Source organism: Macadamia integrifolia, chromosome 3, assembly GCF_013358625.1.
Source record: "Macadamia integrifolia cultivar HAES 741 chromosome 3, SCU_Mint_v3, whole genome shotgun sequence".
Classification (NCBI taxonomy): domain Eukaryota; kingdom Viridiplantae; phylum Streptophyta; class Magnoliopsida; order Proteales; family Proteaceae; genus Macadamia; species Macadamia integrifolia.
In genome coordinates, this window is record NC_056559.1 from 1,574,072 (window position 1) to 1,587,187 (window position 13,116).

At 36.9% G+C, this 13,116-nt stretch overlaps 1 protein-coding gene across 1 annotated transcript in view; it reads right to left on the reverse strand.

The window, feature by feature from the left end:
- Positions 1-926: 926 nt before the first annotated feature.
- LOC122074882 (KH domain-containing protein HEN4-like) overlaps positions 927-13,116 on the reverse strand; it is a 13,771-nt gene continuing 1,581 nt past the window's right edge. The window contains exons 2-7 of the mRNA XM_042639869.1: positions 9,267-9,710; positions 8,887-9,162; positions 7,246-7,542; positions 7,052-7,134; positions 2,140-2,251; positions 927-1,441 (exon numbers count right to left, since the gene is read on the reverse strand). Coding sequence (XP_042495803.1) covers positions 1,307-1,441; positions 2,140-2,251; positions 7,052-7,134; positions 7,246-7,542; positions 8,887-9,162; positions 9,267-9,710 — 1,347 coding nt within the window. The 3' untranslated portion in view covers positions 927-1,306. The remainder of the gene's footprint in view (positions 1,442-2,139; positions 2,252-7,051; positions 7,135-7,245; positions 7,543-8,886; positions 9,163-9,266; positions 9,711-13,116) is intronic.

The following is a 13,116-nucleotide window of genomic DNA, read 5'->3' on the forward strand; positions in this document are numbered from 1 at the left end:
GAGAGAGGGCGAGGGAAGGGGGAAGGGGGAAGGGGGAAGGGGGGAGGGGGCGGTGCATTGTTTAAAAAATCAGAATCAGATGCAAATCTGCTGGGACAAATGTCGATTCCCACCGATTCTAGGGTTTTGGTCACCATGTCTCTGGGTTTCCAGATCTAATGGCCAATTTTAGGGTACTAGGGACCGAATCTTGCTGATCAGGTAGGGACTGATTGAACACCGATTCCCATTTTAATAACCTGGGTTTCGATTCTTGGATTATTTCCCCCCCTCTACAAGCTCCACCCGATTCCCTCATTCCCAATTCTCCTATACCAGAACTAGGGTTTCCTACCTCCCTGAAACCCTCATTGGTTCACGAGCATTCATTTCATAAACCCACTTCATAAATGGGCCAGTAATGAAATATGATTGATCTAGTCAAAACTAGAGGCTTTCTAAGTCCTTCAACGGTCTTAGGGTGTTTGGCCAGCAAGAAATAGACAAAGATTAAGAAAACAATACCATTAGTCCATTAATTTGATGCTTCATCTTTCAGTTTCAGTTTTACCACTCAAACCGTTGCACAGATCTTTCTGGTTCTTTTGCAAACTGTAATGGGCAAAATGGCCACTAAAATCATACACAATCATAGATGCCCTAGTCAAGTTTATTGTATGCATTGGTAGTTGCTTGACACATTAAAAGCAATACAACTTAAAATGGATGATTTTTTCCACCCAAAAAAATAAAATAAAAATGGATGATTTCCCCCTCCCTACCCTGTTCCTCATCGGTATTGGATACTGGCGAATGGCGATACCTATACAGTTGATATGATACTGATATCTTGATCCATGATGGTATGGTTTTGTGTTTCTTCAAGTATTTGTAAGCACATAAAAATATTAATCCCAATGAAATACAAAATAAAGGAGGAAAAAAAATCAAAACAAAAAGAATCTTTTGCCCTTTCCTTTCCGATCTCTAACAACCAGCAGAGCAGTTATAGATTCCAATTATAGGTAATGATCAGATAGAATCCTCCTATACCCTATTAACAGAAGGGTCAATGTTAACTCAGGACCATGGTTTTCATTTTGTTTTCTTTTTCATAATTTAAGGTTTCCTAGAGAAACTCCTACTAGGAAAAGACTACAAGTTGGACATGTCATATTGATATATTTTCATATTTTAAGTGCTCTAAGAATTAACCAACTCTTACCACAAAGCCAATATCAGTAGAAACAGACAAGCTGCAAATTGTTTGGTCGTCCTCTTCTGTTGAATGAGAACAGTAGCCGGGACTGATGATCTGGTGATCCAGTTAAGATCCATTTAAGATGAAAGCTTGGAGTAGGCTCTGTGCTGCCCGAGTTTGATCAGGGGTTCCAGATATGATGACCATCCCATCACTTGCACCAGTATGAGGATCGTGTACTATAACTTTGGCGCCTGAAATCTAATACCAAAGAAATAGAGCTTAATAAAGTTGAAATTGTAGAAAAAGGATATCATGTGATAAATAACATCGGGAGTAGACATTGAATTTGAATTCTAGGAAAGACATTAGCTAGTCAAGTAAAAGAATTACCAATCTTTCAATATTTATTTATTTATTTATTTATTTTTTATTCATTTGGTCTTTTCTCTCTTTTTCTTTGTCTCTTTTATAGGTAACTTCCATCAAACCCATTAGACAGCTTATTAGCAACCTTATCAAGAAAATATGCAAGTAAACAAAAGCAATGATCCCACAGCTGACACTATCAAACATGGGGTTCAGGTACATCTAAACTACGAACTCACCCATTGTGGTTTTCTTTAAACCGCCCACTGTGACATAAGCTTCTTTTCATGATGTTAACTTTTTAGTAGAACTTTTCATGGAAGTAACCAATAAATTATTTCTTCCCAAAAGTCAGGGTAGTTATTCATATAAGTGATTCTTCAGTGTGTCAGGTAATTTAGCTATTAAGGAATATAGAATCTGACCTTGTATGACTTACATGGCTTAACAACAATAAGGTTTATTGTGGGAGAGCAATTTAGGTTTCAAACGATGAAAAGATAAAAAAAAAAATATTTCAAGAAAACCACATACAGCAACAGAATTACCAAAAAGACAACCAATAAAGAGTGCCGATCTACTAGACTTACCTGCCTTAAGCGACTCAGATTGCTACCTTTTTCCCCATAGACAGAGCCAAGAACATGTTCAGGGACTACGATCTCCACAGTTGTATTTGTCACTATTGCAGATTTGCTTCCACTGCAAACACAATCGGAAGAGCAAGAACTAATAAATGAACAGTCCACTGAACTTTCTACACCAATGATTCTTTTTTTGATAACAAATTCCATTAGAAGAAGAAAATAATGGTGAAACAACAACTCAACACAAAGTACATATAACTAAATAAATAAATAAATAAATATATATATATACCAATGATTCTTTTTTTGATAACAAATTCCATTAGAAGAAGAAAATAATGGTGAAACAACAACTCAACACAAAGTACATATAAATAAATATATATATATATATCATTCAATCTTTGAGGTCACTCCAAGTACTATACTAGAATATGATTTTCCTGACATCCTACACTGGCTACCAGAGCTGCACATGGTGATTGTCGCATAGGTAAATATCATTGACCATGGTCTTAAAATTCATAGTTGTAAAGGCATGGCCTAGGTGCCACCTAGCCATCCAGGCATAGTAGTCAAGGCAACCCGAGGTGTTGGAGGGGTGCCTAGGCGACCGCCTAAGCCCATAGGCGTGCATTATATGATTATATGTAATATAGTAATGACAATTTTATATAATTACGCATGTAAAGTAGAAGTCATATCAATGCAATATCATATAATTATACTATTAATGACCTAAATGAGAAAATCAATATATAATAAAAAAAAATATAGGACATAGAATAAGCATATTCATCGAAAAACAGAAATAAACATAGACCAACATAAACTCATCAAGTATCAAGAAGGTACGCTGTTGCCTTGGACCCAAGAAAGAGCTTGGATGCCTAGGAGATGCCTTGAAAACTATGTCTAGACACCTTCAGGGTGTCAAGGCGATGCCTCACCTTACTGGATGTTGCCTTACCTAGTCGTCACCTTGGATGCCTTGGTCTGCCTTGGTCTGCCTCGGTGGCTGGGTGGGCATCTTATGCTGTTTATTTTTTATTTATTTATTTATTTTTCTGGATATATAATATAGATTGTTTTCCTAACCTTTTTATTTGGCAGTGCACAGGATTATCATGCTTGCTATACATGGAATCATTGAATCTTAAACCTTGCTATACTTCTATATCTGCCTATCTGGTTATACTGCCGTTATAGTTTATTCAAATTCTCTGCTAGAATCAATTGTGATGTTATGTGACATATCAAATATCATTGAAGAATTACTGAAATATATTCTTTGTTCAACTTATATTTAACTGCTGGTTTTTACTAGTTAATTCTGAACAATCGGTCAGTCTTACAACAGATGTTAATTTATATGTAATTGTTGGGTTTATCCAATTAGCTGTTAATTTACTTATGCGGCTTACGATATGCCAATCATAGTTGTCACGGCGCCAAGGCGAACCAAGGCATTGGAGGGTTGTCTAAGTACTTAGGTGAAAAGGCACCCGCCTTAAGGTGAATAACGGGACCTAGTGTTATTTTTTATTTTCCCTATTTTCTAACATTATGTAGTAAGCTACATATACATTGTATCATAAAAAATCAATATTAAGCCACATCAAGTCATTAAAAATCAAAATTTAACCACATCAAATAATGAAAAATCAACATTTATTCACAAAAATTCAGCATTTAGAGAAATGCTCTTGTTCTATAAAAAGTTTGATTGGTCAAATGATTTTATTTTTACATGAGACTTTTTGTATTAGGTATAACACGAGTCTAAGATTACTTAAATCTGAGTTGTAATGACAAAGTCATGCTCTGGTCAAACTTATTTTAAAGTGTGCGAATGCTGTTAAAATCGCTTGAATGAAAATAATTTTATGGATGTCAAAACAAAAGATTATTTTACCGGACTTTTGGTTTATAACAATGTTCTAAATTGATAGGATTTATAAAATTTTCATAATTGAGAAAAAACCCCTCGCATTTACAAGTTGAAAATCGCACCAATAACCAAAATCCAGTTTTTGTTTTTGGACTGGGGGGTTGACTATTTATCATTTTGGAATTTGATTTTTAAACTATTTTTATTGGATTCAAATAGGGGTTTTCTACTTATTTATGAATAATATCTTCAGTAAATAAAACATTTACTTAAATGATATTTGGATAAATAAGTGCTAAAACACAATGCAACATGCAGTGCAAGAAGGCGACTATCGCCTAGGCCCCCAGGCAAACCGCCTGGACGCCTTCATGATGCCTTGACAACTAAGGTGCCAATAGTAAATATATCGGACAGGGAAAAACACTAGGGGCCTTGTCGCCTACGCACCCCCTCCAGTTCCTTGGGTCGCCTTAACGCCTTGACAACTATGCTTATACTAGTGATCTCAAGTATCTACCAGTGAAAGCAATTGCTTTTGATAGAAAAACTGACAAAAAGGGATTGATAAATACATCAACTCTTCCTACATGACCATTAAGAAATTACCGTTTTCCATTGGTTCTTGCCTCTGGATGAGCTAATGGTATCAAATAAGGATCAAGTTTACCAGTCAAACAATGAGTAAAAAGTTTCATACAGGATGCACTTTTGAGCAAAGTATTTGAGGGAACTAACTGTTTAACAAATTATGAGGCCAGTAAGGCCATCACCTAAAATAATGTATCTCAATGGTGACAATAACAAAGGATGTATTGGAAGTAAACTAAAACCAAGAAAATGCAGTTGGAATTTAGCTCAAGAGGATCACAGGTGGTTTAGGAACTATAGGACAGAAACTGAGAAAAATCAATAGCTTCAACAATTTAGATACTGATGCGGAACCCGGGTTCAACAAATCCTATTGGGTTTGCTTAGGGCCCACCAAAGTATATAACTCAAATCAAAGCACTAGTGGCAAAACAGTAAATATTTTGAAGATTTATGAGGGTGGCAGATTTGTGATATAGGGAATCTAAAAAGGGTAAGTTCGTAGGCAAGATAAGTAATTGGGTATAAAGGGAAATAAGAATTATTGAGAGGGGAAAAACTTGGAACAAAGATAAAATAAATATTAGGAAATAAATAAAGAGAAAAAGAGGGTTAATACTGAAAGTAGAAATAAAAGGATATAGACACACTCACAGGGGAGAGAAGGGAGAAATCGCATAGAAGAAGAAAAAGAAGGGGGGAGAGGGGAAAGAATCGCACACTCACACCAATCCACACAGGCTTTCACAAAAAAGAGCGGACCAGATGCACAAGGCCCCCACATGTGCGAGGTCCAAGGGGGCGAAAACTACGCAACCTTACCCCGAGAATGTTGAGAGACTGTTTTGACCACTTGACCACCAGGTTACAACATACATACCTTACTGTTGGACCAAGCACGCCCCTTAAAGCAGCTTTCCTAAACAACTACTCAATTCATTTCTCTTTTCAATCGGCCCAATAAATTGGGTTACAAGCTCTATTTATAATAAAAAAAATGAAAAACTTCCTAATTGAAATATAAAACTGAAATAGAAATAAAATCTCCTAATTACTTCCTAAAACTTAGGCTAACAAAAATAGAAACTCAATAAAACTTGAATTGGAAACTTCCGTACTTGTCAAATAGATACCCCCAAAATAAAAGATTACATATCTTCCCCCCCAAAAAAATTAATAAATAAATAAAATAAAATTAAAAATTAAAAAAAAAAATCTAAATTTCCGACTGAACAAATACCAATCTTGGATCCGGTTCTTGGTCTGGGTTCGGCCAGGTCCAAAGAACTGCTCCTGCATCAAGATAGGTCTTATACTGTAACCAATAGGCTAATTTAGCAAGTAGATTAGGCCTACAAAGTATGATCAAAATCTAATGGCTGGATTGTGAGATCTAGAACAAACCTTCTGCAAGTAGGAAAACTTGAAAATTTCGATTAGGGTAGTTCAAGATTTGAAACAGAAACTTAGAGAAGTAAATCAGGGAAATATTAAACAAACTGAAGTTAGCATTAACAATCAACAACAGGTTTTAAAGGTAATTACAGAATCCGAAAGTTGAGAACAAGAACAGCACAACAGGAACTTAAGTAGAGCAGATCTGACCTCCTTTGATGGAAAGATAGAGAGATATAACATTGCAGGAACCCACCTAAATCTCAGGCTAGTAATCACCCAAAGCCTGCGAAGAGAATCCAGTCTTCCACTAAGGAATCCTCTTTTAGTCTTCACTTGGAATCCACCAAGTACACCCAGAATTCAACAGGCAAACACCACTGAATCCCACAGAGGTAGGTCCGAATCCACAGAACCAGATTTCAGAAACTGAAAAGTGATTCTTCAAATTGTTCAGAAGGTCCTATGGCTAGTACATATATTTATAGCTTCTCCAAAAGCTTATGATTGGCTTAGAAGAGAGCTAAACACCATTGAATCCACAGAGGTAGGTCCGAATCCACAGTACCAGAATTCAGGTACCAAAAAGCTTTATTCTCAAATCGTTCCTAAGGAATATATTTATAGCTTCTCTAAATCCTGTGATTGGTTTAGAAGAGACTTTACTTCATCCAATCAATAGGAAATAAGAGCATCCATCATCAAACCAATCGGAAAGCTCCAACCTAACCTATTATTGTAACAACCAATAAGAAAAAAGAAGCCAACTCAGCCTGAAATAAAATAACCCCAAACCATGGAAACTTTATAATAAAAAAAATTAAACAAATTAATTTCTAGAATGACCCTACAACTTAAATAATTAGTAAATCCATATTGCTACCTCTTAGCATATTTTAGGCCTATTAAAGTGGCCTATTACAATGAAAACCCTTTGAACCAAAAGCCCAACACATATGTGATCCAAACCAAAGCTTATTTCCACTAAAATAAGCCCATTTTTTTTCTGATTTATCTGCATCACCATGTGATACTGACCTGCCAAGTTCTATGCCACCTCTATGATTTGTTAATCCCCTTCCAATGTCAGTGACGCCTCTTGGATTTCCCCCACTCACAGTCTGCAGCCAAACAGAGAACCACACTTGATGTTGCAGGATTAATCAACTCATTCCCATCATGATCAACATGATCATGATAATTGTACGAATTGGTGAAGTAGAAAATCTTACCTGTGACGCCCATAACCTTGGAGGAGAGTGATCTACACTGTGGGAAAGTCCAAGATGATCCATACTTTGTGTGAGAGAAGCTTGTTGATCAATGTCATGAGAAAGGCCCATTGATGGGTAGAACCTAGGAGAAGTAGGCTCCCTCCCTCTTCCATAGGGACCAATCTCTGGGATAGCAGAGGAAGAGTAGTTTCCAACTACAGGGCTTTGGAGCATCTTATTAGGAAAAAGATTATCCCGCAATCTACTGGTAACTTTAAGCAAAGCATCACGAACCATGCCAAATTCTCCACTAATCTGTAAAAAAAAAAATTTCTCCTTTAGTAAATAGTGCTATGCTGCCACTTCCAGATATTTTTCGACCATAACTGTCTAAAATGGAGTTCATTTCTGACCTCTAAATTTCAAAGACCTTTGATTCGTTCAGCATGACAAAAGGTCACTTATAATTAAGCATTGAACTAATGAGTGGGGGGGGGGGGGGAACTAAATATTATAGGTTTCAACAAAAAAAAAAAGAAGTGACAGTCCCATCCTCTCAAGAAGCAATAGATAACAATTACTTATCTAAAAACAAAATAGAGATATTTGACACCCCCCCCCCAAAAAAAAAAAAAAAAAAGTGTTCTTTCTTGGACTAGCAAAACTTATCCACAAGTTACTTTACCATTTTATTGGATATATGAAGAGGATTACATCCACAGAAGAAGTGGAAAGAAAATTTAGAATAGTACAAGTCACTTCATTACTTTCAAAAATTGGAATGGTTTAGTAATTTGATGAAAAGTTTTTCCATCTATCAATTTTGAAAATGAAGATTATTATAGATATAATGGTAGCTAATAGAGCTTGCCGACACTTCAATGACTCAGTTTTACGCATCACGACGAGTGACACCTGATGCGTAAGACTTGGCTGAGTTGACCTAGCGACTTGCCCACAACAAACTATTTCATGTTCATCAAATCCGATTCCTACTCTTTAGTAACTTAAGCGAGTTTCTTACCATTATGCCTCCCACCCTTCCAAACTTAATATTTGTACAAAAATAACTACTAGTGTAACTACTCAATGTCATGATAGAAGGGGCTGCTTGCCTTCTGCCCTTTTATAGGGCGGACACTTATTTTCATGCCACTACAGAAGTTGTGCCCGGTATCATACAATGTGTAGTTTGCAACTATGAGCAGCTTGCCTACCACCAAAATTTAGTGCACAAGAAGGCCCCACCCTACTCTGCCCAACTATAGAATTTCAGCCAAATGGAGACTGCCATGTAGCAAATAATCTTCAAAATTGGTTGAAAATCCAATTTGTGGATGGAAAAAACAAGGGAAGAAGACCAAAACAATGTAAACTATATGCTTGAGTTGACCATCAAATTTTATGTGGCCAGTATAGGCCAGTAGAGGGAACAATATTTATCTGTTCAGATTAGCCACACAGCCCACACCCTCTCTCCACTAGGCTTAAAATCAGGTGACCACTGCACTAGGCCTATCCTTAATTATACTGCAAAAACTTCTCAGGAGTATACTTTCGTTAAATTAACCAAAATATAAAAAGGGGAAAAAAGAGAAAGAAACAATTACATTTTTAATTTATTCCAACCAAAATAAAAAGTAGAGACAAACAGTGCACCTGTACTATTTCTTCATTCTCTGAGGCACACTTCGGAACCTGGTCTCCTACAATTATCCGTATTCCAGCACCTGTTAGCCTCCTCATTTCTGAAATTATTATACCACCCTTACCCATCAAGCAACCAACTTGGTTTGATGGTACTAGAAGACGAGCTGAAAAAGTAGCTCCTTTAGATGACACGGATTCTAGCCCCTTTTCCATGCCAGCCTCTACGGACCTAGTGAAAACACGAAGAAGAGCATTTTGCGCTGGGGAGTACCTTATTTCTGGGTTCTGCAAGATGAAAAAACTAAAATTATACCAGAAAAACACAGCTATTTTATATAGCCCAAGAATGAAATAGAATAATAACAACAAACACAGGCAGATAGTTGGACCTCCAATGCTGATACAGTGATTACGCGCTCATCCGACTCAGCTACAGAGCCTGCACAACTAATAGAAGCACCTGTTTCATTCTGCAGTGCCCTGACAATGGTACCTCCCTTGCCAATTACGCCTCCAATCTTATCATTTAAACAGAGGAGCCTGAATGAAACTTCTTGTTGAGTCTTTTTTGGCTCCAAGGCGGTGATCCTGTCCACATCAGTAGACAGTAGACGGCCTCTGGATGTATAGTCAAGAGAGCTGCTTGAGGTAGGTGGAAGCAGTGAACTCCTATGAGGAAGGAATTCTCCGTGTGGATCAGGAAAGTTTCCATGCATATTTGTCTCAGTAGGCCTGCTTAAGACTGATTGTACTTTGTCTGTTGATGGACAAGCTTGAAGGCGGCCGGAGACGGCAACTAGTGCTTTCTTTACTGCCAAAATGTCTCCTGTAATCTGCAAAACAATGATGAATTTTCAAATAAGAAAATGGGAACGAACAGTTGTACACAATAGTGTTTAGAATATATGCCACATTCACATTTGTAATGACAGTTTATCACCCTGATGCCGTGTTTGCAGGAGATACAAAACTAAGGTTCCAAAAACAAAAGGTTCTAAGTGCGCTAAAGCACGAAAACCCTCTAACAAGCTCATGACACTCCAAGATGATGTCAAGAGAAAATGTGATGCAGTTGGATTAGACATTAATCCCGTATGGAGGCCGATGCGCATGCTGGGGAGATCCATAAGGTGATGGTGGCAGTTCAACGGGATGAAAATGACCCTTGGGTAGTTATATTATAGTTTGGGCCTTCTATTTTCTTTTGTTTTCATTGTAATGGGCCTAGTTTATAAGAGGCTGATAAAGAGGGATAAAGTTAGTACATGGAACTAGCAGTTAAGTTGAGTGTTTCTGTTAAATTAAAATACCCAATAGCTAGCTATGTTTTGAGTTTATTTACTTTATTGAGCATGTTTAAGTGATTAGTAGTCCTTTTATGAGTCAAAGAAGGAAACTTAGAAGGTCTTTATAAATCTAACACCCCCACCCCCAAAAAAAAAAAAAATCATTAGAGATAATTTGAGTAAAAAATATGAATTTATTTTAAGAGTTTCAATGCTACTGAACAGTGCATATGGGATTGGTATCCCATACCTGATCTCCTCTCTTCTCTTCTGATCTCTTCTTCCTCCCAAGAAGATTGATCTCATCTCTTTTTTCTTACCCTTCCATAAATCCAATTTCTTCCCTTAACAACGCAGTTGTTACCTTTATCTTAGATCTGATTTCAGTTTGATCATTGGGCCTGCTTGCATCTGAGACCCTTGATCTAGATTTTCAGATTGTATTATTTGGTATTAGAGAAAACCTAACTAATGGATTCAACCCTCTTGCTAGCCATCTGTTAACAACTTCAACTTATACAAGAGAATCTCGAAGAGACTCAGCGATAATGCACGGAATTCAAGAATCAATTGCTTGTTATATCCGATCATATGGACTTCGACAAATTGATCTCAAAAGTTGAGAAAAGGGTGGAAGATCCAAAAAACAAGCTATCAATGAAGGGAATGAGATGATGCCACTGATCGTTGAAGATCAACTTTTGGATAAGAATAAATCGGTTGACCGTTGAGTAAACTAATTGATTTTGTATTTCCAATTTGCTACTTCAACGACGATCTTCATGACATTGATTTCCTACTATTCGATCGTTGTTTGATCAATGATTTCATATAGGCAAGGATGGATGCTGATCAAGAGGTTTATTCTCCCATTTTACAAAACTCGAGGGCGAGTTTTTTTCCCAACACTGGGGGACTGATGCAGTTGGATTAGATATTAATCCTGTATGGAGGTCTATATGCAAGTTTGGGGGTCCAATAAGGTGTTGGTAAAAACTTAATGGGGTCAACTACATTAATGAGGTCAACTACATTATAACAACAACAACAACAACAACAACAAAACCTTATGAAAACTTAATGGGGTCAACTACATGGATTTTAGCAAAGACAAAAAAGGAAAAGGAAACAGAACACAAAATTAGTTTGTGATTTTATTTATTTATTTATTTTTCGGTTCTCATTATAATGAGCCTAATTTATATGCCCATAAAGTAAGGATAAAGTTAGTACACAGGATCAGCAGTTACGTTGAGTGTTTGAATTAGATTAGAATACTTAATAGCTAGATAAGGTTTTGTTTTGAGTTTATTTACTTAATGTTAGAGTAATTAGGAGCCCTTTTATGAGACAAAGAAGGAATTTAAGAATGTATTTTTATATATAATACACCCCCCAACAATTAGAGATGATTTGAGTAAAGAATATAAATTAATTTGAAGAGTTTTGGTGTTATTGAGAGTGCAACAGAATTGGTATCCTATACCTGATTTCCTCTCTTCTTCCTCCCAACAAGATCAATCTCAGTTCTTTTCTTCCATTGGTCTAATTTCTTCCCTTAATAATGCAGTTGGGGGGATTTGGGTCACCCAGGGAAGAGCTTCCTTCATCCAAAATATCTGGTTAAATGGCATGCTTACAAAGGGGATAAGATCAGCCTATGTGGGGATTGCCAGGTCACCCAGAAACAGAGAACAGGAGGGAAGAAAGAGAGAGATCACCTAGAAGGAGAGAGAGAGAAAGATTGCACAAAATAAGAAGGGGGGATCGCACACAGCCACCGGCTGCCTAGTCACGCAGGCACACACCACACAAACTCAATTCAATTCATTCGCCAATCTACTATCTCAATCAGTTACACATCTATTTATAAAACCCAAAAAATCAAAGACTCCTAACAACTTCCTAAAACTTAAGCTAACATGAAAATATCCCTACTTCTCTAATAGCTAACCCAAAATAAAAGATTATATATCTTTTCCAAATAAAATAAATCCTAAATTTGCTACTGAACAAATACCAATCTTGGACCTAGTTCGTGGTCAGAGCGCTTGAACGAATTCAGCCCGATCAAAATAACTACTCCTACATAACATTTAAGTGAAGTTAATATCCTCATCTAGCCGTGTTTCTAGGCTTCCATTTTAGATCTCACCCCTCCCCTCTCTGGGCTTAAGCTTGTTTGTTTCAAGTGTCATATCCCTTGCCATAGCTTCAATGTTTGGACTTTGGAGAGCCTTCATTAACTGTCTTCCAATGCAGTCATTTCTTCTTCATCGGCAGATCTTAATCTCCCCGTCTTGTTGTCTTTGTTGGAATGCAAAGGAAGACATTGATCAACTTTTCTTTGAGTGCCCCTTCTCCTCCTCAATTTGGGCCAGCATTCTTGATAAATGTTGGCCTAGAAGAAGAAGAATCCTTCCCTTCCATAGAGAGTGGTTTTGGGTGGACATGTCTTTTACCAGTAAATCTATTTGTGATACGATCGGGAAGCTTGCCTTTGGAGCAGCCATCTCCATATTTAGATGGAGCACAACTTTAGGAAATGGACCTCCAACTCTAGATCTTTCTGTCAGATTTGGGATTCAATCTCCTTCGAAGTTTTAAGCAAATTTTCAAGGTTCTCCTCTATTTGTAATCCTTCCCCAAGGAACATACATACTGTTGTCACTTAGGACTTTTCTTCTTCTTCACTCTCCCCCACCCACTGAGGGGTTTGTTTCCCCCTTTGTATTGTTTCATTGCTTTTTCTTCATGCCCCTTTGGGGGTTGTCCTTTTTTTTCCCTCTCTTTGGTAATGAATATATATTCACCCCAATATATATATATATATATATATATATATGAAGATAAGCAAGTTTTGTTAACTAATAACCTTGAATAATTTTAATTTGTTGCACTTTGATATGGTTCAAATAATTCTTTGGGATCTATCATCTATTAATCCTTTTCC